This window comes from Somniosus microcephalus, chromosome 32 (genome assembly GCF_052327205.1).
Source record: "Somniosus microcephalus isolate GS21.2 chromosome 32, FLI_Smic_1.0, whole genome shotgun sequence".
NCBI classification, from domain to species: Eukaryota; Metazoa; Chordata; class Chondrichthyes; order Squaliformes; family Somniosidae; genus Somniosus; species Somniosus microcephalus.
Window position 1 is genome coordinate 9,162,669 of NC_141018.1, and position 22,559 is coordinate 9,185,227.

General features: G+C 46.3%; 1 protein-coding gene across 3 annotated transcripts in view; it reads left to right on the forward strand.

The window, feature by feature from the left end:
• Positions 1–22,559, forward strand: part of vps13c (vacuolar protein sorting 13 homolog C) — a 339,126-nt gene that overhangs the window by 173,573 nt on the left and 142,994 nt on the right. For all 3 annotated transcript variants that reach the window (XM_085972079.1, XM_085972080.1, XM_085972081.1), the window contains 7 exons: positions 428–584; positions 3,478–3,557; positions 9,515–9,574; positions 12,073–12,229; positions 16,388–16,501; positions 17,679–17,782; positions 21,341–21,508. In XM_085972079.1, the coding sequence (XP_085828205.1) occupies positions 428–584; positions 3,478–3,557; positions 9,515–9,574; positions 12,073–12,229; positions 16,388–16,501; positions 17,679–17,782; positions 21,341–21,508 (840 nt within the window). The remainder of the gene's footprint in view (positions 1–427; positions 585–3,477; positions 3,558–9,514; positions 9,575–12,072; positions 12,230–16,387; positions 16,502–17,678; positions 17,783–21,340; positions 21,509–22,559) is intronic.

A 22,559-nucleotide genomic window follows, 5' to 3' on the forward strand; every position in this document is an offset into this window, starting at 1 on the left:
TTGCGTTTTTTATGGCCTTGCTAACCTGTGGCGCAACTTTTAGTGTGTGTTTGTATTCCCAGATCCCTTTGTCCCTCCACCCCACCTCGACTCGCACCCTCCAATATAGATTTCTGTTATTTGTCGTTCCTACTGTTCGAACTATAGTTTAGTAGTGTAATACTGCCATCACCTGGCTTATCTGGTATCTGTTGATCAGAGCAGCATTTGCATTGACTGGTCACATCCACAGCTTCATCCTGAAATAGAATAGTAGGGCAAAACAAGAGATCATTGAGGACAATCACCTTTTAGAAGCAAATATTGATCGGATGCTATTTATTAATCATATACAACACCACAAGAGTATGTTAAGGGAGGTAATTAAAATCAAAATACTGTTAAACTTACTGTTGAGATTAGTAAATCGGTTCTGTTGTGATTTCAGGTCGTGGTAGAATTAACAAAGGAAATGAACAAGCAGAAGAACTCATTTCTTGTGTTTCATGTGGTACAGTTGGGAACTGAAACCAAAGTAAGAAACTATGATTTGAGTGCAACAGCCTACTTGAAGAAAATCGGTTTGAACTGCTGTGAATTTACAGGTGGGATCATAAAAAACAAAAGAGCTGAGTATGAGAAAATGTCACTAGTCCTATTTAAGTTCATCCCTTCAGTACTCTAAGTTACCCACCTTGGCACCCAGCTATATTGAGCACCTAGTGTGCTATTTTTCTGGTACCTAATTGGTCATATTATTCCAAGCATGTATCACTCTAACAATAATGGAACTGCAGGAGGAGTGTGCATGTGTCTTTGACAGGCTAGCAGGCTTCCCCATGGTGCAGGACACCATCGACTGCACACACGTGGCTTTGTGGGCACCGCATACCGTTCCTGAGATGTTCTATAACTGCAAAGACTACCACTCACTTAATGTGTAGTTGTTGTACGACCATGCCCAGCGTAACATGATGGTCAATGTCCACTATCCTGGCAGCAGTTATGATGCCTTCATCCTGCGTCATTCCAGTGTGCCAGTAATCTTCCAGCCACCACGTCAAACCCGAGGGTGGCTGCTCGGAGACGAGAGCTATCCGACTTGCTTGCAAGTAATCTGGCTCCACCATAAGTATACTTTTTAATGTTTTATATAATGTTAAAGAAGTTCACCTTTTTTTCCTTACAGCATGCTTGACATTCTCTAACCTTTCCTCTAAGCCTTTTGGTTCATTATTGTTGCTCTCCTCTGTATCTGTTCCAATGCTGGTGTAATATTTGGCACTGTGCAGAACGCAGTACTGCATGCGCTCTGAGTGGTGCATTTTAAAGACTTGGTATTGCATAGAATTTTTACAGCACTGCAACAGGCCATTCGACCCAACAGGCAGTGTTTCTGCTCCACACTAACCTCCTCCAACCTTCATCTCGCCCTATTAACATATTCTTCTACTCCTTTCTCCCTCATGTGCTTATTTAGCGTCCCCGAATGAATCTATGCTATTCGTCTCAACCACTCCATGCGGCAGTGAGTTTCACATTCTCACCAATCTGAGTAAAGAAGTTTTTCCTGAATTCCTTATTGTATTTATTAGTGACTATCTGTTAACTCTAAACTTGTATTCTACTCTATCTGGCCATGTAGCTCATGCATTGAAGGTGATAAAGTTTAGTATTTGTGCCAGTTGTTGTCTGCCTTCCTGTACTAATTCAGCTCCATTCTGAGAATGAACTGGATTATTTCCAGTGTCTTCACTTACATTTACAGTCTGGCTGACGGCCTGTTTGACATGACCATGTTTTTTTTACTATGAAGAAAGCAATCTTCACTTCAGTTGCACTATAAACCTTGCCTCATAGGTATACATAATTTACATCATTGTTAAACAATGTTTTTAAAATGTATTTATTATAAATATTTCATTGGTTTGTTGAACTCTATTTTGTATTGAGAGCTGTGTGCTGCCAGAACATTCTGGAGAAAGAGCCCTAATTGAGTTATATGGCAGCACTTTCTTGGAATCGTTTGTCATTTGAGTCATAACGTCTCTGCAGCATTCCAGCAGTAATTTCTGAGAGTAGTCTGGAGTTCAGAGATGTTACCCATGCGTACAATAAACCAAATCTCCAGCATTGGTGAGTCTGAAATTAATTCGGCTATCAGCGTGACTTGGTTTTGCACTAGTGATGAAATGACTTCCTTACAACTCGGGCTCACTCCTGATGGTTTTTTTCATGCCCAGTGCAACTTGCATGGAAACTCCCTTGTTGCCTATAAACCGAAACAAGACCTTGTGCACAAAGTAATCTCTGATGGCAAGCCCTGGGTGAACAATGAACACATTTATTGTTTTGGGTAGCTTGTCGGAAATTGCACATTTCTTGGGTCACTTCAGAATGCATAATATAAGCCTTTTCCAGATATTTTTCATTACAGAATAAACCATTAAATAGAATTGCATAACAGCAGCAGTAGAGGCCAGACATTTGCTAACAGTCCAATACAGAAGCCTGAACTCAGTTCATGGTAAGTTGGAATAGACAAAACAAATAGATATGACCGAACGCTATAGTGAAAGATACGGAGAGCTGACAGCTCCGTATAAAGCAACAAACCCAAGTGCAAAACAATGGCCACAAGTTCCAAGCGTCTCTGTAGCTTAGCAACAGCTGCAGCCACACCCTTGCACAGCAACAGATGGAGGAACACAAGTACAATATGAAGTAAAACCTACTCCTGAATTTTGCCGGTTAACCGAGATTTCTGGTTATTTAGGTGCCGGTAAATCGAAAGTTTCCTGTAGATGGATGCATTCCACAGAGTTGCTGTTTAACTAGACAAAACTGATCTGGCACATGAGATGGGTGTATAACTCAAAATATCAATAATCCTAACCTGCAAACACAACAGTATGACCATGTAGGTTACTGGTGTTTTATTCGCACTATGTTTGGGCCAATTCACATGGCACCTTTAACTCAGTTGACCCTGTTTGGATTAGGACAAGAGCAGTCTGCTGAATTGTATTCAGTAATTGGTCCTTGTGACACCTTTTCCTGTACGGCTGTGCATTATTAAGGATTCCTTATTGCTATGACACAGTTTCTGTAGACAGCTCGCTCTTAGGCTGCTATATTGGCTTTTAAATGAATGTGTAACTTCTATTTTAAGTGTGATGTTTAAGACTAATTTAATTTGAGGGTCGCAGTGAAGGAAAAATAAGCAACCATGGACGAAATATTGCATTTTTTGGTGCCAGTTTGATGTCCTATTATTTTACATTTTCTAAAAAGAAATTTTGACTGTTCAAAAATTAGCTCCTGTGGTATTTTTGACCATTTTGTATACATAAACTTTATTGGGTCTTTTCTCATTCCTATCACCTTCTATTCTCTTGTTCTGTTTGAAAGTACTTTTCTAGTTATTAAATGTTAATCTATTGAAATCTAGCTTGATGTCCCTAGTGCAATGCTCACTACTTTTATATTTTGTTGCAGATTCAAATAACAAACCACTTAATTTGGTCAGTTCTTCAGACAAACCTGGAGCTGATCTTCTCAAAGTGCAATATATTAAGGTAGGGTTTTATGCGACATAACTCTTTAGAAAAATGGCAGCTAAACACAAAAAGAAACTGCTTTTTAGGCCAACTCTACCCTACCTTAATATTACTATGCTCATTAAGTTCCACTTTTACCAATTGCTGAATGAGTCATGCTTTTTTTAGGTCATATATTCTACGCCTGATGTTACATCCTTGAATTATAGAGCACATTGTATAAAAGATTTGACTTCCTGAGAAAGACAGACAGTGACGGTGGGAAAAATAAGCACCATGTTCATAATGGGCAGACTGGACCTCCCAACCAGTGAAGACTCTGTGATGAAATATATTCCATTCATCACTGCCTGTTTTCTGTGTCTTGTAACTGCCTGCTTTCTGTGTCTTTTCCCTTCCCCCAGTCCTCATGTATTATGTATTGGAATGTGCTGGAACTGGTTGTGTGCAGGGCTCCGCCCATACCTGGCTCCTTTGTAATCTAACTTCAGTCGGGTTCAGCCTCCTGAAGGTAGACATCTCTCTATTTTACGTGTTATGTTCTGAGTTAATAAAAGCCTTACTTTTGTTCTGCTAACTTCGAGTCTCGGAATAATTGAGGCACATCAATTTTATTAACTCAATTTTCAACACTATGGATCAACTCCTGAAACCCGAACGTTTGGATTTGGATCAACATGCTCCGGACGCATCAGCACGCTTCGGACACTGGTTTGACTGTATGGAATTCTTCCTGGACAATTCCGCAGCCGTCAAAGACGCTACGGACACTGCGAAGATGAGACTCGGAATGCTACGGAATTGGGTAAGCCACCGGGTTTACCCCCTCATCCAAGACGCCGATACGTACCTGGCCGCCTGCAACACCTTAAAGGCGCATTACCAGCAGCCTACGAATGAGGTGTATGCTAGGCATCTACTCGCTACTCGCGCACAGCGACCTGGGGAATCGGTGGAGGAGTTCCTAAGCATCCTGAAAAAGCTTGGCAAGGACTGTAAGTGCCGAGATGTAAAAGCCGCAGTGTACACCGACGAGCTTGTTCGCGATGCCTTTATCACAGGCCTCAGCTCCACTCACATCCGGCAAAGACTGCTGGAAAAAACGGAGTTGGACCTGAAACAGGCTGCGGACACCGCGCGGTCCCTGGAGATGGCCCAGAGAAACTCGGACGCCTACTCTTCAGCCCGCGCCCCCCACGCCGCCACGTGTGCGCCGCCATCTTGGAAGGCATCTTCCCCGCCCGGCAGCCCGACACCGGCGGGGCCCAGCTCTCCCCGCAGAAGCCCTACGACAGCCGCGACGCGTCAAGGACCCAACTGCTACTTCTGCGGGCAGCCAAAGCACACCAGAAACCTGTGCCCGGCGAAAGGCACCACCTGCTTTAAGTGCGGTAAGAAGGGGCACTTCGGGAAGGTGTGCAGAGGGAACCCCGCCGGAAAACCAACCGCCGGAAAACCCGCCACCGCCGCGTGTGCGCCGTGGGAGCGGCCATCTTGGACGCCATCTTGCCCGACCTCGTGGGGTCCGCCATCTTATGAGCAGACAGCGTGGACGCCATCTTGTCTCGATCAGGGCCCTACAGTGGCATCGGTCACAGTGGACCAGACCAGGCCGCATCCGCTATCCAAATCAATGGTGGACATCGAGGTAAATGGGTGCCGGGTTAAATGCTTAATTGACAGTGGAAGCACGGAGAGTTTTATCCACCCTGAACTGGCACAACAACTCTCCCTAAAGGTGGTCCCTGCTCAGGGTACCATCTCTATGGCCGATAAAACCCAGACATCGACCATTCTGGGTTACTGCACGGTACAATTGTGCGTTAACGGAACTGTGTATGATAATTTTAAAGTATTAATCATGAAAAATCTATGTGCGAGCGTGATCTTGGGTTTGGATTTCCAGTGCAACCACCAAAGCATCACGCTCAAGTACGGTGGGTCCCAGCCGCCCCTCACAGTGTGCGGCCTGGCTACCCTGAAGGTAAGGCCGCCTTCGCTATTCGCGAACCTTACCCCTAACTGCCGGCCAATAGCGACCAAAAGCAGGAGGTACAGCTGGGAGGACAGGCGGTTTATCGCGACCGAGGTAGACAGGCTCCTGAAAGAGCGCATTATTGAACACAGCAACAGCCCGTGGCGCGCCCAAGTGGTAGTGGTAAGGGGTAGCGAGAAGAAACGGATGGTGATCGACTATAGTCAAACGATCAACAGGTACACCCTACTAGACGCCTACCCGCTACCCCGCATATCAGAAATGGTGAACCAAATCGCCCAATACCGGGTGTTCTCCACCATCGACCTCAAGTCAGCGTACCACCAGCTCCCTATCAGACCAGAGGACCGCCCGTACACCGCCTTCGAGGCGAACGGACGCCTCTACCAATTCCTCAGAGTCCCCTTTGGGGTGACGAACGGGGTCTCGGTCTTTCAGAGGGAGATGGATCGCATGGTCGATGACCACCACTTGCAGGCAACCTTCCCCTACCTCGACAACGTCACCATCTGCGGTCACAACCAGCAGGATCACGACTCGAACCTCGAGAGGTTCCTGAAAACCGCACAAAAACTCAACCTCACCTATAACGAGGACAAGTGCGTTTTCAACACCACGCGCCTCTGCATACTGGGCAGCGTGGTGGAGAATGGGGAAATCGGACCAGACCCCGACCAATTGCGCCCCCTACGGGAGCTGCCCCTGCCCAACACTCCCAAAGCCCTGAAAAGGTGCCTGGGGTTATTTTCTTACTATTCCCAATGGGTCCCCAACTACTCCGACAAAGCCCGCCCCCTCTTGAAAGCATCCTCTTTTCCGCTCTCTGCTGAGGCCCACGCCGCCTTCAAAAGCATTAAGCAGGATATTGAGCGGGCCACGCTACAGGCAGTGGACGAGAACACTCCATTTCAAGTAGAAAGTGATGCGTCCGACTTCGCCTTGGCGGCCACCCTCAACCAGGCGGGGCGGCCCGTAGCTTTCTTCTCGAGGACCCTCCAAGGCCCCGAGATCAGACACTCCTCCGTGGAAAAGGAGGCCCAAGCCATCGTGGAGGCAGTGCGCCACTGGCGCCACTAACTAGCCGGCAAACGCTTCACCCTACTTACCGACCAGCGATCAGTAGCGTTTATGTTCAACAATAAACAGAGGGGGAAGATTAAAAATGATAAGATTCTTAGGTGGCGGATCGAGCTCTCCACTTTCGAGTACGACATCATTTACCGGCCAGGGGCCCTTAACGAATTCCCTGACGCCCTCTCACGAGGGATGTGTGCCAGCGCCACCGAGGATCGGCTACAGACCCTCCACAACGACCTCTGCCACCCAGGGGTCACGCGGCTGTTCCACTTCATAAAGTCCCGTAACTTACCCTACTCGATTGAGGAAGTTCGGTCTCTGACCAGGAACTGCCGCACTTGCGCTGAGTGAAAGCCTCGGTTCTACCGCCCAGATAGAGCCCACTTAATCAAAGCTACACGGCCCTTCGAGCGGCTCAGCTTAGATTTCAAGGGCCCCCTCCCGTCCGTCGACCGCAATGTTTACTTCCTGAACATTGTGGACGAATACTCCCGTTTCCCATTCGCCTTCCCCTGCCCAGACATGACCAGCGCCACGGTCATTAAATGCCTCAACAGCCTGTTCTGCCTGTTCGGTATGCCGAGCTATATCCACACGGATAGGGGGGCGTCCTTCATGAGTGAAGAGCTACGCCAGTACATGCTGTCCAAGGGGATCGCCACGAGCCGTACCACCAGCTACAACCCCCGGGGTAACGGCCAGGTGGAGCGAGAGAACGGGACAGTGTGGAAAGCAGTCACTCTAGCTCTAAGGACCAAGGGCCTCCCTATCTCCCGCTGGCAGGAAGTCCTCTCGGATGTGCTCCATTCGATACGGTCGCTATTGTGTACGGCCACTAATGCCACGCCTCATGAACGAATGTTTGTCTTTCCTCGGAAATCCACCTCGGGCGTATCCATGCCGTCATGGCTCTCCACCCCAGGTCCGGTACTCGTGCGAAGGCATGTGAGGGGCCACAAGACGGACCCTCTCGTGGAGCCAGTACACCTACTCCACGCCAACCCCCAATACGCATATGTCCGGCACGCCGACGGAAGGGAGGACACCGTGTCCATAAAAGACGTCGCCCCAGCCGGCATCGACAACAACCACGGCAATAGCAGCGACGACGATCACAGCAACTCTTACCCACCCACTACTCTTTCATCACCCCCGGAAGAACACCGACCAACGGCACCCCCACCAACTACCCCTTCAACAACCCCGGCGGCACCCCCGGCAGAGACCCAGGAGGCTACCGGGGACACCCAGCCGACACCCGCGGCACCACAACAGCCACGTCGGTCGCAGAGGACTATCAAACCCCCGAACAGACTAAATCTATAGAAGGGGTGAATGTGATGAAATATATTCCATTCATCACTGCCTGTTTTCTGTGTCTTGTAACTGCCTGCTTTCTGTGTCTTTTCCCTTCCCCCAGTCCTCATGTATTATGTATTGGAATGTGCTGGAACTGGTTGTGTGCAGGGCTCCGCCCATACCTGGCTCCTTTGTAATCTAACTTCAGTCGGGTTCAGCCTCCTGAAGGTAGACATCTCTCTATTTTACGTGTTATGTTCTGAGTTAATAAAAGCCTTACTTTTGTTCTGCTAACTTCGAGTCTCGGAATAATTGAGGCACATCAGACTCAAAGGCCAAACGCACAGGATCCACCCAGATTTGCTGGAGCCTTGGTGTGGCACCCCAGCTGCATACTCCACAGTTGTGCTTAAAGTTCTCTCCTGCTATAGAAAATCCACCACACTGGAACCCTGAGAGTCCAAGCAGATGGACGCACTTGGTTGGCAAATTTACTCATGGTGGGTCTGATTTACTTCTCATGGTGTGCTGTCAGGCCCACTGGCGAGGAGGGTCCATTCACCAAAGAGCCATGCATTACTGAGCATTTGGAAAACTAATCGGGGCATTTGCTGTTGTCACTGCCATTTATTGAAGACCTGCTCACAGGAAGTGGCAGTCCATGGTTATTTGGCTGCTTTTGGCACCACTCCCATGGGAGTAATGTGAACTGTCATTGCAACTACTCTGAAGAGAAAGGTACCTTGAGGTGACGAAAAGAAATAGTTAGAATATGTAAAATATCATAGCATTAGTGCTATTAAAGTGCTAGGTATGAAAAGCAAGAACCCTGTCTGTTCAACTAACAGACCAGAATAAAGCCTGACTTAGCAGTGACCATTTTGTGGCACTCCCCAGAGTTTGTTGACTTCATGCCCTAAGCTGCCCTTGCTTTAGAATGATATCCATGATCAGAGACCACCATGAGGTGGGCAGGCTCAGGCTTCACATTGAGCTGCTGGGTGCCCTTTCTTTTGCGCCCCCCCCCCCCCATTATAGAGCAAAGGCTGGGAGTTAGCTGTTGAAAATTGCGACCTTTTGTGGGAAGAGTCACTGACTCATGGATCCTATAAATTGAGGTAGCTCCCCCCCCCCCCCCCCCACCCCTTCATTTTACGCGCGCACCACCCAGGGTGATCAGATTGGACAACCAAATGGTACCTATCTTTGTGATCGAGTCGTTATCCGAGCACATCCTAATCAGCTTCTATGGCGGATATTTTGTAATCACCATAAAGATGGGCTATCTGATTAATATGAGCCCTCAGAGTAATAAACTACTGCCTAAAGCAAGGAAAATTTATGATGATCATACTGCCACACATTACCCAAAGGATCAGTTAGCAGCCATGGACATAAACAGGTTCTCGCTTGCTGTATATTGGGAGAAGAGATGCCTAAGAAGAAAACTCTGTAAATGGTAATATTTGCAGGGCTATGGGGAAAGAGCAGGGGGTTGGGACTAATTGGACAGCTCTTTGAAAGAGCCGGCAGTGTCTTTATATTCCGTTTGTTTTTAACTCGATAGGATTTGAGTGTAACATTCATGATTTTTGGTTCACAGGCAGATCGAAATGGACCACATTTCAAAAGTACTTATGACAGTACTGAGCAAAAGATGACAGTAAGTAAATGTACAGCATATTATATTAAATATATATACATACCAAACTCTTTATTCCTCCTCTTTCAACTCGGCTCTACCTAAGTTCACTTGCACCCCTTTGAGCTGCACACACCTCCTGCACTGCACCCTGGTTTCTCCTCTGGGTGAGGGCGTGAGCTTGTTAATGGAGATGCTCAGTTAAAGGGAACCTTTTACTAGAGTGCAAATTTATTTGCTTTATGTACTAATAGAAAGTTATTAGTTTATAGAAATAGTTATAATGAGTTTGCTGTTTTACAGGCACACTTTACAATTGATGCCACACCAAGTTATATTCAGATAAGGGCTACGTACTTGATTGAAGATTCATACGGGTCTTACTCTCTGCACTAAAGTAATTGATTTTATCATTTCCAATAGGATGGTGGGGCTTCGGATATTTTTAATGGGGGTTAAACGAAAAATAAAAATCACAACCTCTACAAATAACCACAGAACTTCTTAACTCAGTTCTCTACAGCTGAGCTGCTTAAACTTTCTTGGGCCGTGCACCAGAAAATTCTCTCCGCCTCTCTGATGGAGAAGTAGGACCCTGTGAAATCTGTATCACTGGCTGGTGGTGTGGTTTCCCGGGTTGTCCAGCTCTCTGGCCAGTCTAAAGTCACTCTGAGTGTGTGACATCGCTGGAGCGGCCTTGCAGGTAGTGAGACCCAACATGGGCGTTCACACTGGCAAGAAAATTATCTTTTGAAGCTCATTTTTAATTTTAGAAAGGAGAGTATTTTGGGAAAGAAGTACTCTTTTCCTCTCGCCTCTCTTTCCACATCACCCACCCGCCACCTGCAACTTAATCTTTTTTTACTAAATGCCATGACTCCTGTCATAATTAGTATTTTTAATAACAGATGAAGTGTAGCTAGAATGACTGCAGAAAAGTTGGCACTGGATGTCATGGCAAATTTTGAGCACTTTTGTAGTCTGCGAGCATTCGAGTGCTCCCCCCCTCCTCCCTCCCTCGCGCTTCCCCCCCCCCCCCCCCCACCAATCCCTCATGCTTTCTCCCCCCCCCCCCCCAATCCCTCATGCTTCCCCCCCCACCCCATCCCTCGCGCTCCCCCCTCCCTCCCTTGTGCCACCCTCCGTTGTGCACCAGTTCAAAGTTACTTTTTTCTACCTCATCCATTTGGATTATTTCAAAAAATAATTTGGTTGGGAATACCTTCAAAGTAGTGTCTGTAATTGGATTGTTGCGGAGCAGTCACTGGTCACTTTATTAACTTGCATCCACAAAGCTCAGAGGAAATAACTTTTTTCATCAGCCTCTTCGATACTGAGTAAGCGAGCTGGGATCTGTTGGCATATATTGCTGCAGCAATCTGCAATTACCTAACATTTTAATTCTTTGTACTTGCATTTCCTAAACATCCTTTTTATAGTGTGTAGCCAGTCCTGCACGCAGCCCTCCAACTGTGGTTTTACTGAAGTTTTATATAGATTCACTATTACATTTGGACTTTAATATTCTATACCTCTTGCCATAAACCCAATATTCCATTAGCTTTTTTTAATGGCCTTATCCACTTGAGGTGCTGCTTTTAATATCTTGTAAACCTGAACCCACAAATCCCTCTGTTCCTCCACATCACCCTTGTTCAAATTATCATTTTTGCTTTTTTCTAATCCAGATGTACTGACAAGTTCCATCTGCTGCCTCTTTGCCCATCTTACTCCTTGCAGCTTCCTTTGGAATTATTACCTCTGGCTTCCATTTTAGTATCAGCTGCAATTTGGACACCATTCTCTAGCCCTAGATCCAAATCTTTGGTGCAGACAGTGAACAGAAGCGACCCAGAATGGAAACCTTTAGGACGCCTCTACCCACGTCCAACCACTCCTGAGAAACTGGCCTTAACTGCCACTCACTCTTTCTCCTTTCAGGTTCTAATCCAGCTTGCTACCCTTTCACAATGCCATACCCCTTGATCTTCTCCAGCAGTCTTCGCCTACTCATTAAAATAAGTAGATTTGAACGTGAAAATATTTTGGCTGATACTGCACTGTATAAATTTGGATGTCTCAGTCCACTTTCTTCTTGGGACCTTTTTCATGATTTTGTTTCGAATAATTTGCACATCCTTTTCCATCCTTATTATTGGAGGATTATTTGAAAGCGCTTGCAGTTGTAATCGACATGCTTCAAGTTTAACTTGATTGTAGACTTGAGTATTTAGCCTACAAATAGAAACCAGGTGTTTTTTAATCTGTTGCTGCAATGCACCATGTCACTCTTTCTTCTAACATACCTTTCCCAGGCTTCCAATTCTAAGGCTAAGTTTCAATATATTGCGAGCGTTTAATGCAAATTTGGGCGATTTATATTTCCTCTGCTACCTTGAGCTTATTTTTGTATACTTTTACTTTTCCTCTTAATTTCTCATCCGATTTGTACTGCAGCAAAGTTGAGCATCAAGTGAGATCATCCAAGAAAATAATGAAACTTCTTGTTTTGGTGCCAGGTTGCCTTCTCTTCCCTTGACCTGATCCTGCATTCCCAAGCCTTACTTTCGACCATGAACTTTATGGCAGCTGTGTTCCCACCGAGCAATGTCGATAAAGATCGCGAAGCGAAGGCAAGCACAGAAGACCATGAAAAGGAGACTTTGATAAAAGCAGGTAGGTTAGTAAGAAGGGGAAGCTGAATAGTGCCTTGAATTAAAGGTGCATGTGTGTCTTTGATAAACGCTTTGTTTTCATCCTGTATTGTGCTTTTTGGTGCTTCATATTTGCAGAAATAATCCATAAATCGTTCAGAGGAAGATTTCAGCAGTTTGCTTTATATAATGAAATCGTAAATGTGTCTTTTATGTATGTTAGATTCTGCTGTGAACAGTGGAATCTTATCCCCATTGTGGTTTGCAAGCAAAATTGCTGCTAAACTCAGCTCTGTTGCCACTCAATTCTTACCTGTGTTAAGTATTTTTGGATGTACAGCATAAATTACCTTTAGGATAATGTTTTGACGAGCATTTATAAAGTAGTAACACATCATCAACCATGAGATGCGTTACATCTTTGAAGCGTATCTCATTGACTGTTGGCTAGTATCATACATACAGGTAAGGTTTGTGGGGCCATTTTCCCCTCTGATGGGGCAGACAATGCTGGATAGTCGATTTCCATGGTGAAATTGTGATTTGAGCTGAACTGCATAAATGCAACTTCAGTAATGTTGGGTTCCATTTATTACATTTTTAAAGAAATATTTCGAAGGGAAAGACTCCTATTTATCTTCGCCTCTTTGGTTACCCAGTACCATACACCACCTGTGGGCAAGTGACATGCTCCCAAACTGCCGATGCTTTTCCGAGCCATAGAAAAATGGGAGCAGGAGTAGGCCCTTCGAGCCTGCTCCGCCTTTCAGTATGATCATGGCTGATCCTCCATCTCAATACCATATTCCCGCTCTCTCCCCGTACCCCTTGATGCCTTTTGATAGAGTCATAGAGTTATACAGCACAGAAAGAGGCCCTTCAGCCCATCGTGTCCGCGCCAGCCGTCAAGCCCTGTCTATTCTAATCCCATTTTCCAGCACTTGGTCCGTAGCCTTGTATGCTATGGCGTTTCAAGTGCTCATCTAAATTTTGTGTCTAGAAATCTATCCATCTCCTTCTTAAATATATTCAGTGACTTGGCCTCCACAGCCTTCTGTGGTAGAGAATTCCACAGGTTCACCACTCTTTGGGTGAAGAAATTTCTCCTCATCTCTGTCCTAAATGTCCCACCCCATATCCTGAGACTGTGACCCCTCGTTCTAGACCCCCCCAGCCAGGGGAAACATCCTCCCTGCATCCAGTCTGTCTAGCCCTGTCAGAAATGTATACGTTTCAATGAGATCCCCCCTCATTCTTCTAAACTCTAGTGAATACAGGCCTAGTCAACCCAATCTCTCCTCATATGACAGTCCTGCCATCCAAGGAATCAGTCTGGTGAACCTTCGCTGCACTCCCTCTATGGCAAGTATGTCCTTTCTTAGGTAAGGAGACCAAAACTGCACACAGTACTCCGGGTGTGGTCTCACCAAGGTCCTGTATAACTGTATAACTTTTATAGATATGTAAAGAGAAAAAGATTGGTGAAGTCAAGCGTAGGTCCCTTGCAGTCAGAATCGGGGGAATTTATAATGGGGAGCAAAGAAATGGCAGACCAACTAAATACATATTTTGGTTCTGTCTTCACAAAGGAGGACACAAATAACCTCCCAGAAATACCATGGAACATAGGGTCTGATGAAAGGGTGGAACTGAAAGAAATCAGTATTTGCAAGGAAATGGTGTTAGGAAAATTGATGGGACTGAAGGCCGATAAATCCCCAGGGCCTGATAATCTACATCCCAGGGTACTTAAGGAAGTGGCCCTAGAAATAGTAGATGCATTGCTGGTCATCTTCCAGAACTTGATAGACTCTGGAACAGTACCTGTGGATTGGAGAGTAGCTAATGTTACCCCACTATTCAAAAAAGGTAGCAGAGAAAAAGCGGGGAATTATAGACCGGTAAGCCTGACATCGGTAGTGGGGAAAATGCTAGAGTCCATTATAAAAGATGTAATAACAGAGCACTTGGAAAGCAGTGACAGGATCGGACAAAGTCAACATGGATTTACGAAAGGTAAATCATGCTTGACTAATCTACTGGAATTTTTTGAGGATGTAACTGGTAAAATAGATAAGGGAGAACCAGTGGATGTGGTGTATTTGGACTTTCAGAAGGCTTTCGATAAGGTCCCGCATAAGAGGTTAGCATGCAAAATTAAGGCACATGGGATTGGGGGCAAGGTATTGACTTGGATAGAGAACTGGTTGGCGGACAGAAAGCAAAGAGTTGGAATAAACGGGTCATTTTCCGAGTGGCAGGCAGTGACTAGTGGGGTATCACAAGGATCGGTCCTAGGATCCCAGCTGTTCACAATATATATTAATGATCTGGACGAGGGAATTGGATGTAATATCTCCAAATTTGCAGACGACGCAAAGCTGGGTGGGAGGGTATGCTGTGTGAGGAGGATGTCGTGAAACTCCACGATTTGGACAGGTTGGGTGAGTGGGCAGAAACATGGCAAATGCACTATAATGTGGATAAATGTGAGGTTATCCACTTTGGTGGCAAAAACAGGAAGGCAGATTATTATTTGAATGGCAATAGATTGGGAGAAGGGGAAGTGCAAAGAGACCTGGGTGTTCTTGTGCGCCAGTCGCTGAAGGTAAGCATGCAGGTGCAGCAGGCGGTTAAGAAGGCAAATGGTATGTTGGCCTTCGGAGCAAGAGGGTTCGAGTACAAGAAGAAGGATGTCTTGCTGCAGTTGTACAGGGCCTTGGTGAGACCGCACCTTGAGTATTGTGTGCAGTTTTGGTCACCTTACCTGAGGAAGGATGTTTTTGCCATGGAGGGAGTGCAGCGAAGATTCACCAGGCTGATACCTGGGATGGCAGGAATGACGTACGAGGAGAGATTGTGTCGATTGGGCTTATACTCACTGGAGTTTAGAAGATTGAGAGGGGATCTCATCGAAACCTATAAAATTCTGTCAGGTCTGGACAGACTAGATGCAGAAAGGATGTTTCTGATGGCTGGGGAGTCCAGAACCAGGGGTCATAGTCTAAGGATAAGGGGTAAGCCATTTAGGACTGAAATGAGGAGGAATTTCTTCACCCAGAGAGTGGTGAACCTGTGGAATTCTCTGCCACAGAGGGCGGTGGAGGCCAGTTCATTAAATATATTCAAGAAGGAGTTGGATATATTTCTTAAGGCTAAAGGGATCAAGGGATATGGGGAGAAGGCAGGGACAGGGTACTGAATTTGGATGATCAGCCATGATCTCATTGAATGGCGGAGCAGGCTCGAAGGGCCGAATGGCCTACTCCTGCTCCTATCTTCTATGTTTCTATGTAGTAAGACATCCTGTACTCAAATCCTCTTGCAATGAAGGACAACATACCATGTGTGCGACAACAGTTTGGACATGTCTCCCTCTATTTTTTCACCCCTTCTTGGTAGAGAAGCTTTTGTTATCTGCTCATTGCTTCCCCATAGTGATGTGGCTTAAACAACACATTCTGTAGGTTGAGCAACCTGGTTGTGAACTCAAGTTTTGTCACTTTGTTGCTCCTATGTTCTGCATCACCTACCTATACCACCTCGCTGCCATGATTTTATTGCACGTTACGAGTCAATGGTAAAACCGCACATTTTTATAGCCCATTTATAAACTATTCAATTCAAACTTGTGACGTAAGAAAACTACCAGGCACTTGGTCTGAGTATTAAACAAGGCTTTAATCAACTGTTTTTCAACATGGAGATCTAGTTGTGTCCTTCACTAGTTCCTGTTAAAGAATGTCCTGAGCAAGCTGGGCCCATGCCCGAGTATTTATACTCTTCCCTGGACAGCGCCACCAGCAGGCCACCCAGTATTATTTCATAAATCATTTTCACATGAATGACAAGATTCATATCAACTTGCACCCCTTGTTTTAAGGCGCTCTTAAAACCTACCTCTTCGACCTAACTTTTTGTCATCTGTCCTATTATTGCTTTATGTGCTTCAGTGTCAAATTTTGTCTGATAATGCCCCTGTGGAGCACCGTGAAATGTTTCACTACGTTAAAGACGCTATATAAATGCAAGTTGTTTTCTTGTCATCTGTCAGTGTTGTCCGATTCACTATCTTGACAGAAATATGCAATGCAAGCAAGTTTATATATTGCTGTTTGTAGCGATTGCCTTTGGTTGTGTTCTTTTAAATTACTGACTAAACCACTATTTTTCCGTTCAGTATCTAGAGACACAGCAGTTGATGTATTTGACCTGAAGTTTTCTGCTGAGCTGGGGGCATTGAATGTATTTGTCTGTGATGAAAATTTCAGCATTGCTGATATCAAAATACAAGGTAAACAAAACCAAAATCAGCTCTGGATTCAAAAGCATATGTGTATGTACACAAAGTTGATTTATGACATATTCTGTGGTATGCAGCAGCTATATTGGCAGGACTGCTTCATCCCGGTACCAGTAACGCAATACACGTCCTCATTGCGACACACCCAACTTCTGAGGATGTCATGACCAGGTCAACAACATGGTCAGGAGTCTGTGGACGGCGTGGCCGGGGGGTCTCTGGACGGCGTGGCCGGGGGGTCTCTGGACGGCGTGGCCGGGGGGTCTCTGGACGGGGGGGTCTCTCCGGACGGCGTGGCCAGGGGGGTGGGGTCTCCGGACGGCGTGGCCGGGGGTGGGGGGGGGGGGTCTCCGGACGGCATTTGGGGGGGGGGGGTCTTCGGACGGCGTGGCCGGGGGGGGGGGGTGTCTCCGGACGGCGTGGCCGGGGGTGGGGTCTCCGGACGGCGTGGCCGGGGGGCGGGGGGGGGTGGGCCTCCGGATGGCGTGGCCTGGGGGGTCTCCGGACGGCGTGGCCGGCGGGGGGGTGGGGGGGGTCTCCGGACGGCGTGGCCGGGGGGGTCTCCGGATGGCGTGGTAGGTGGTCTCCGGATGGTGTGGCCGGGGGGGTCTCCGGACGGGAGTGTGGTCGGGGGTCTCCGGACGGCGTGGCCGGGGGGGGGGTCTCCGGACGGTGTGGCCGGGGGTCTCCGGACGGGGGTGGAGTTCTCGTGAGAGATGTAGCGCCAGGCTAATGGGAGTGGAGTACCGCAGGCTCAACGCTTGGACCATTGTTTCAGAATATATAAATTACTAACTTTGGAGGCGTGTTAATTATTCAGACCTTAAATGAAACTTAATGACGATATAATGTTGACAAATAGTGGGTGCAAAAATGTGGGATTTAAACTTATAATGAATGGGATAGAATTAACACAGCGAGTTCACATCTTCTGTCTTTAGTTCATGGGCTACAGACAATTATTGCTTATAGCCTTTGCATTTAAGCAGTTGTGTTTTGTTTAAAATGAACTTGCATTACTTTTGAATGAATGCTGTTAAGTCAGTAAGATGGCTAGTTATAATAGTTCTAGGACCAGATTTGATGGCCAAATGGCTTCTTTCTGTGAAGCAGCATTCTATAATTTGATATCAAATCCCTGATGATCATCCAACAAAACTTTCCCCAGGTATGGATGCATCTGTATCCGTGCAGTCCAAGCAGACAGAAGTTTTTGCCCGACTCAAAGATATCATTGTTACAGATGTTGGCTCAAGGACTCTACATAAGAAGGTAAGCTGTTTGATATAGGTGACAATAATTATTCTGGAAGTAGCAGTAGTCATGTCCCATAATGTTATTCCATGCAGGCTACGACTTGACGCCATGTAAGTAATCATAGTGCATCAAAATTAACTAGCCTCTTTGACCTGTGCAATAGATTTTATTCCAATTGCCAGCCAAATTTGTCCTGCAGACTAACTTTAAATGAATACCCCCAGGCCGATGAGATGGCTCAGTTGAAGTCTCTGAGCCAGGGGACCCAAGGTTGCTGTGAGAAGGTGTTGGATTGCTGCCTTAAACTGCTGCAGTCCAGGTGAAGGTGAGCAGTTTGATGCAGCTGAGCTAAGGACGACAGATTTTCTTCCCTAAAGGACATTAGTGGGATTTGAACCCACATTTGCTGGATTATTAGTCCAGGCCTCTAGATTACTCGTCCAGTAACATAACCATTATACGACCATATTCTGACTTCTCCCAAGATAAATGGGATCAGGATCTGTATACAAATAGATTGTCTTAGCTTTGGAGGAGGAGAGTCTGGGCCTGCGACAGGTGGTGAATGAACCAACGCGAGGGAAAAACCTACTTGACCTCGTCCTCACCAATCTACCTGTCGCAGATGCATCTGTCCATGACAGCATTGGCAGCAGTGACCACCGCACAGTCATTGTGGAGACGAAGCCCCATCTTCACACTGAGGACACCCTCCATCGTGCTGTGCGGCACTACCACCGTGCTAAATGGGATAGATTCAGAACAGATCTAGCAGCTCAAAACTGGGCATCCATGAGGCGCTGTGGGCCATCAGCAGCAGCAGAATTGTATTCCACCACAATCTGTAACCTCATGGCCCGGCATAACCCTCACTCTACTATTACCATCAAGCCAGGGGACCAACCCTGGCTCAAATAAGGAGTGTAGAAGAGCATGCCAGGAGCAGCACCAGGCGTACCTACAAATGAGGTGCCAACCTGGGGAAGCTGCAACACAGGACTAGATTCATGCTAAAAAGTGGAAGCAGCATGCTGTAGACAGGGTTAGTGATCTCACAATCAACAGATCAGATCAAAGCTCTGCAGTCCTGCCACATCCAGTCGTGAATGGTGGTGGACCATTAAACAACTAATGGGAGGAGGAGGCTCCAAGAATATCCCTATCCTCAATGATGGTGGAGCCCAGCATGTGAGTGCAAAAGACAAGGCTGAAGCGTTTGCAACCAACTTCAGCCAGAAGTGCCGAGTGGATGATCCATATCGGCCTATTCCCGAGACCCCCAACATCACAGAAGCCAGTCTTCAGCCAATTCGATTCACTCCACGTGATATCAAAGAACAGCTGAATGCACTGGATGCAGCAAAGGCTGTGGGCCCCGACAACATCGCGGCTATCGTGCTGAAGGCTTGTGCTCCAGAGCTAGCTGCGCCTCTAGCCAAGCTGTTCCAGTACAGCTACAACACTGGCATCTATCCGACAATGTGGAAAACTGCCCAGGTATGTCCTGTCTACAAAAAGCAGGACAAATCCAACCCGGCCAATTACCGCCCCATCAGTCTACTCTCGATCATCAGCCAAGTGATGGTAGGTGTCGTCGACAGTGCTATCAAGCAGCACTTACTCACCAATAACCTGCTCACTGATGCCCGGTTTGGGTACCGCCAAGACCACTCTGCTCCTGACGTCATTACAGCCTTGGTCCAAACATAGACAAAGGGGCTGAATTCCAGAGGTGAGGTGGGAGTGACTGCCCTTGAAATCAAGGCAGCATTTGACCGAGTCTGGCATCAAGGAGCCCATGTAAAACTGAAGTCAATGGGAATCAGGGAAAACGCTCCACTGGCTGGAGTCATACCTAGCACAAAGGAAGGTGGTTGAAGGTCAATCATCACAGCCCCCGGACATCGCTGCAGGAATTCCTCAGGGCAGTGCCCTAGGCCCAACCATCTTCAGCTGCTTCGTCAATGACCTTCCCTCCAACATAAAGTCAGAAATGGGAATGTTCGCTGATGACTTCAGTGTTCAGCGCCATTCACAACTCCACAGATAATGAAGCAGTCTATGCCCGCATGCAACAAGACCTGGACGACGTTCAGGCTTGGGCTGATAAGTGGCAGGTAACATTCGCGCCACAGAAGTGCCAGGCAATGACTATATCTAACAAGTGAGAGTCGAACCACTTCCCCATGACATTCAATGGCATTACCATCGCCGAATCCCCCACTATCAACCTCCTGAGGGTCACCATTAACCAGAAACTTAACTGGACCAGCCACATAAATACTGTGGCAACAAGAGCAGGTCAGAGGTGCTAGGTATTCTGCGGTGAGTGTCTCACCTCCTGACACCCCAAAGCCTTTCCACCATCTACAAGGCATAAGTCAGGAATGTGATGGAATACTCTCCACTTGCCTGGATGAGTGCAGCTCCAACAACACTCAAGAAGCTCGACACCATCCAGGACAAAGCAGCCCGCTTTATTGGCACCCCATCCACCACCTTAAACATTCACTCCCTCCACCACTGGCGTACCGTGGCTGCAGTGCGTACAATCTACAGGATGCACTGCAGCAACTTGCCAAGCCTTCTTTGGCAGCACCTCCGAAACCCGTGACCTCTTCCACCTAGAAGGACAAGGGCAGCAGGCGCATGGGAACACCATCACCTCCAAGTCTCACACCATCCTGACTTAGAAGTATATCGCCGATCCTTCATCGTCGCTGGAATTCCCTACCTTCACCACACGGACTGCAGTGGTTCAAGATGGCGGCTCACTGCCACCTTCCCAAGGGCAACTTTGGATGGGCAATAAATGCTGGCCTTGCCAGCGACGCCCACATCCCATAAACAAATTAAAAAAAAACTAGAATAGTTGTGCATAATTTTTCTTACTGTGTCACATGTAATGCATGTGACAGACTGCTATTTTCTCAACATAGTTTCTTTTTCCAATGTGAATTTTGTTTTGACTCGAGCTTTTCCTGCGCCAGTTTCATGGGTGGTGGTGATCCCTTTAATAGGTTACACCCATGTGTGGCATACCCAGTCTATATAGTGTAAATTGCAGTTTTTCCACAACTTCTTTCATCATCCACCTGCTTGTTTTAGAACGTTGCCATGGTGATGCTGTCAGTCCATCGCTCAGTAAAGAGGGACATATTTCTGATGTTGCACAGGATGCCTTTCGTGCTGCAAGTTGCAAACTAAGGTTGGATTTTGAGACGCACCTGCTATCCAACGTAGGAGTGGCCATATCCATAATTAAATAGTTGTACAAGATCCATAGGAAATGGGTTATAGTCTCGCTTCTTTCAGTCATTAAATAGTATGTGTTAGGAAGGGGAAGATTTTGCACCTCCGTGCATTCTTTGTATAATTTTTTTCCCCTTATAATCATGGTGTTTAAATTTGAAGTACTTTCTTGGTCTTTTGTGTGTGTTATTAGAATTATCGCCTTTTTTTGTTCTCTCGGTTCACATGTTTATTGGGAATTAACTTTTTTTGAAACGTGGCAGCACTGTGTGAATTCACACAGATGGGCAAAGTGAACTAACACCGTACTTATATTCTTAGGTTGTGTCCATCATTGGTGGTGAAGTCTTCAGCTTCAAGATGGTTTTGTGCTCTAATGCTACAGAGGACGAGGCCTACCTTGACATGTCAAAAGTGGATGGGGAAGTGACTTTGCAAGTGGGCTGCATTCAGTTGGTGTACCTGCATAAATTCTTCATGTCATTGTTGGTAAGTATACTGCTTGCACATTCTACGCAATAAGCATTTTTGTGAGAACAACTACATGTGTGTCAGTCATTTAAAAAATTAACGATTAGATTTTTCATTAATTGTGAATGCTCTACAGTACAAGTGGCCTCCATTAATATGAGATAATGTTACCTATGGGCCATTTTTTTAAATTTAAATCTTCAAACTACATTTTACATAATTTCATATGTCTGTGCTGCCAAAATCCAGAACCCCACCCCTCCCACCTGATGCATGTTGCCTACCATCTTGCTGTGCACACTGGACTTTAAAAATGGTAAGAGCTAAAATCTAAACCCATATGCAAGCAACCTGCAACAGTAATTAAGGCCACTGATGTCTCGTTGACACAGAAAAATGGTCAGAGCTGTAAAATTCAATCCTGAAAGGATCAGCAAAAATCCTAGAGTACTATAACAACAACAGTAACAACTTGTATTTATATAGCACCTTTAACATAGTAAAATGTCCCACGGTGCTGCACAGGCGTAGTATAAGACAAAAAATTTGACACCGAGCCACATAAGGATAAATTAGGGCAGGTGACCAAAAGCTTGGTGGAAGAGGTTGGTTTTAAGGAGCATCTTAAAGGAGGAAAGAGAGGTAGCGAGGCGGAGAGGTTTAGGCAGGGAATTCCAGAGCTTAGGGCCTAGGCAACAGAAGGCACGGCCACCAAAGGTTGAGCCATTATAATCAGGGATGCTCCAGAGTGCAGAACTGAGTTTCTTCAATTTTAAACCAGGAACACATCAGAAAGTAACTATTAATGTTTTGATTACATAATTTAAGATATAACGTCAGGTTCCACATGTACGCTGATTACACTCGTGCTCTACCTTACCGCCACCCCGCTCGACCCCTCCACTGTTTGTGTTATCAGACTGATTGACTGACATCCAGTCCTGGATGAGCCAAAATATCCTCCAAATAAACATTGGGTAAGACCGATGTCATTGTCTTTGGTCCCCGCCACAAACTCTGTTCCGTAGCCACTGATTCCATCCCTCCCTGGCCACTGTTTCAATCTGGA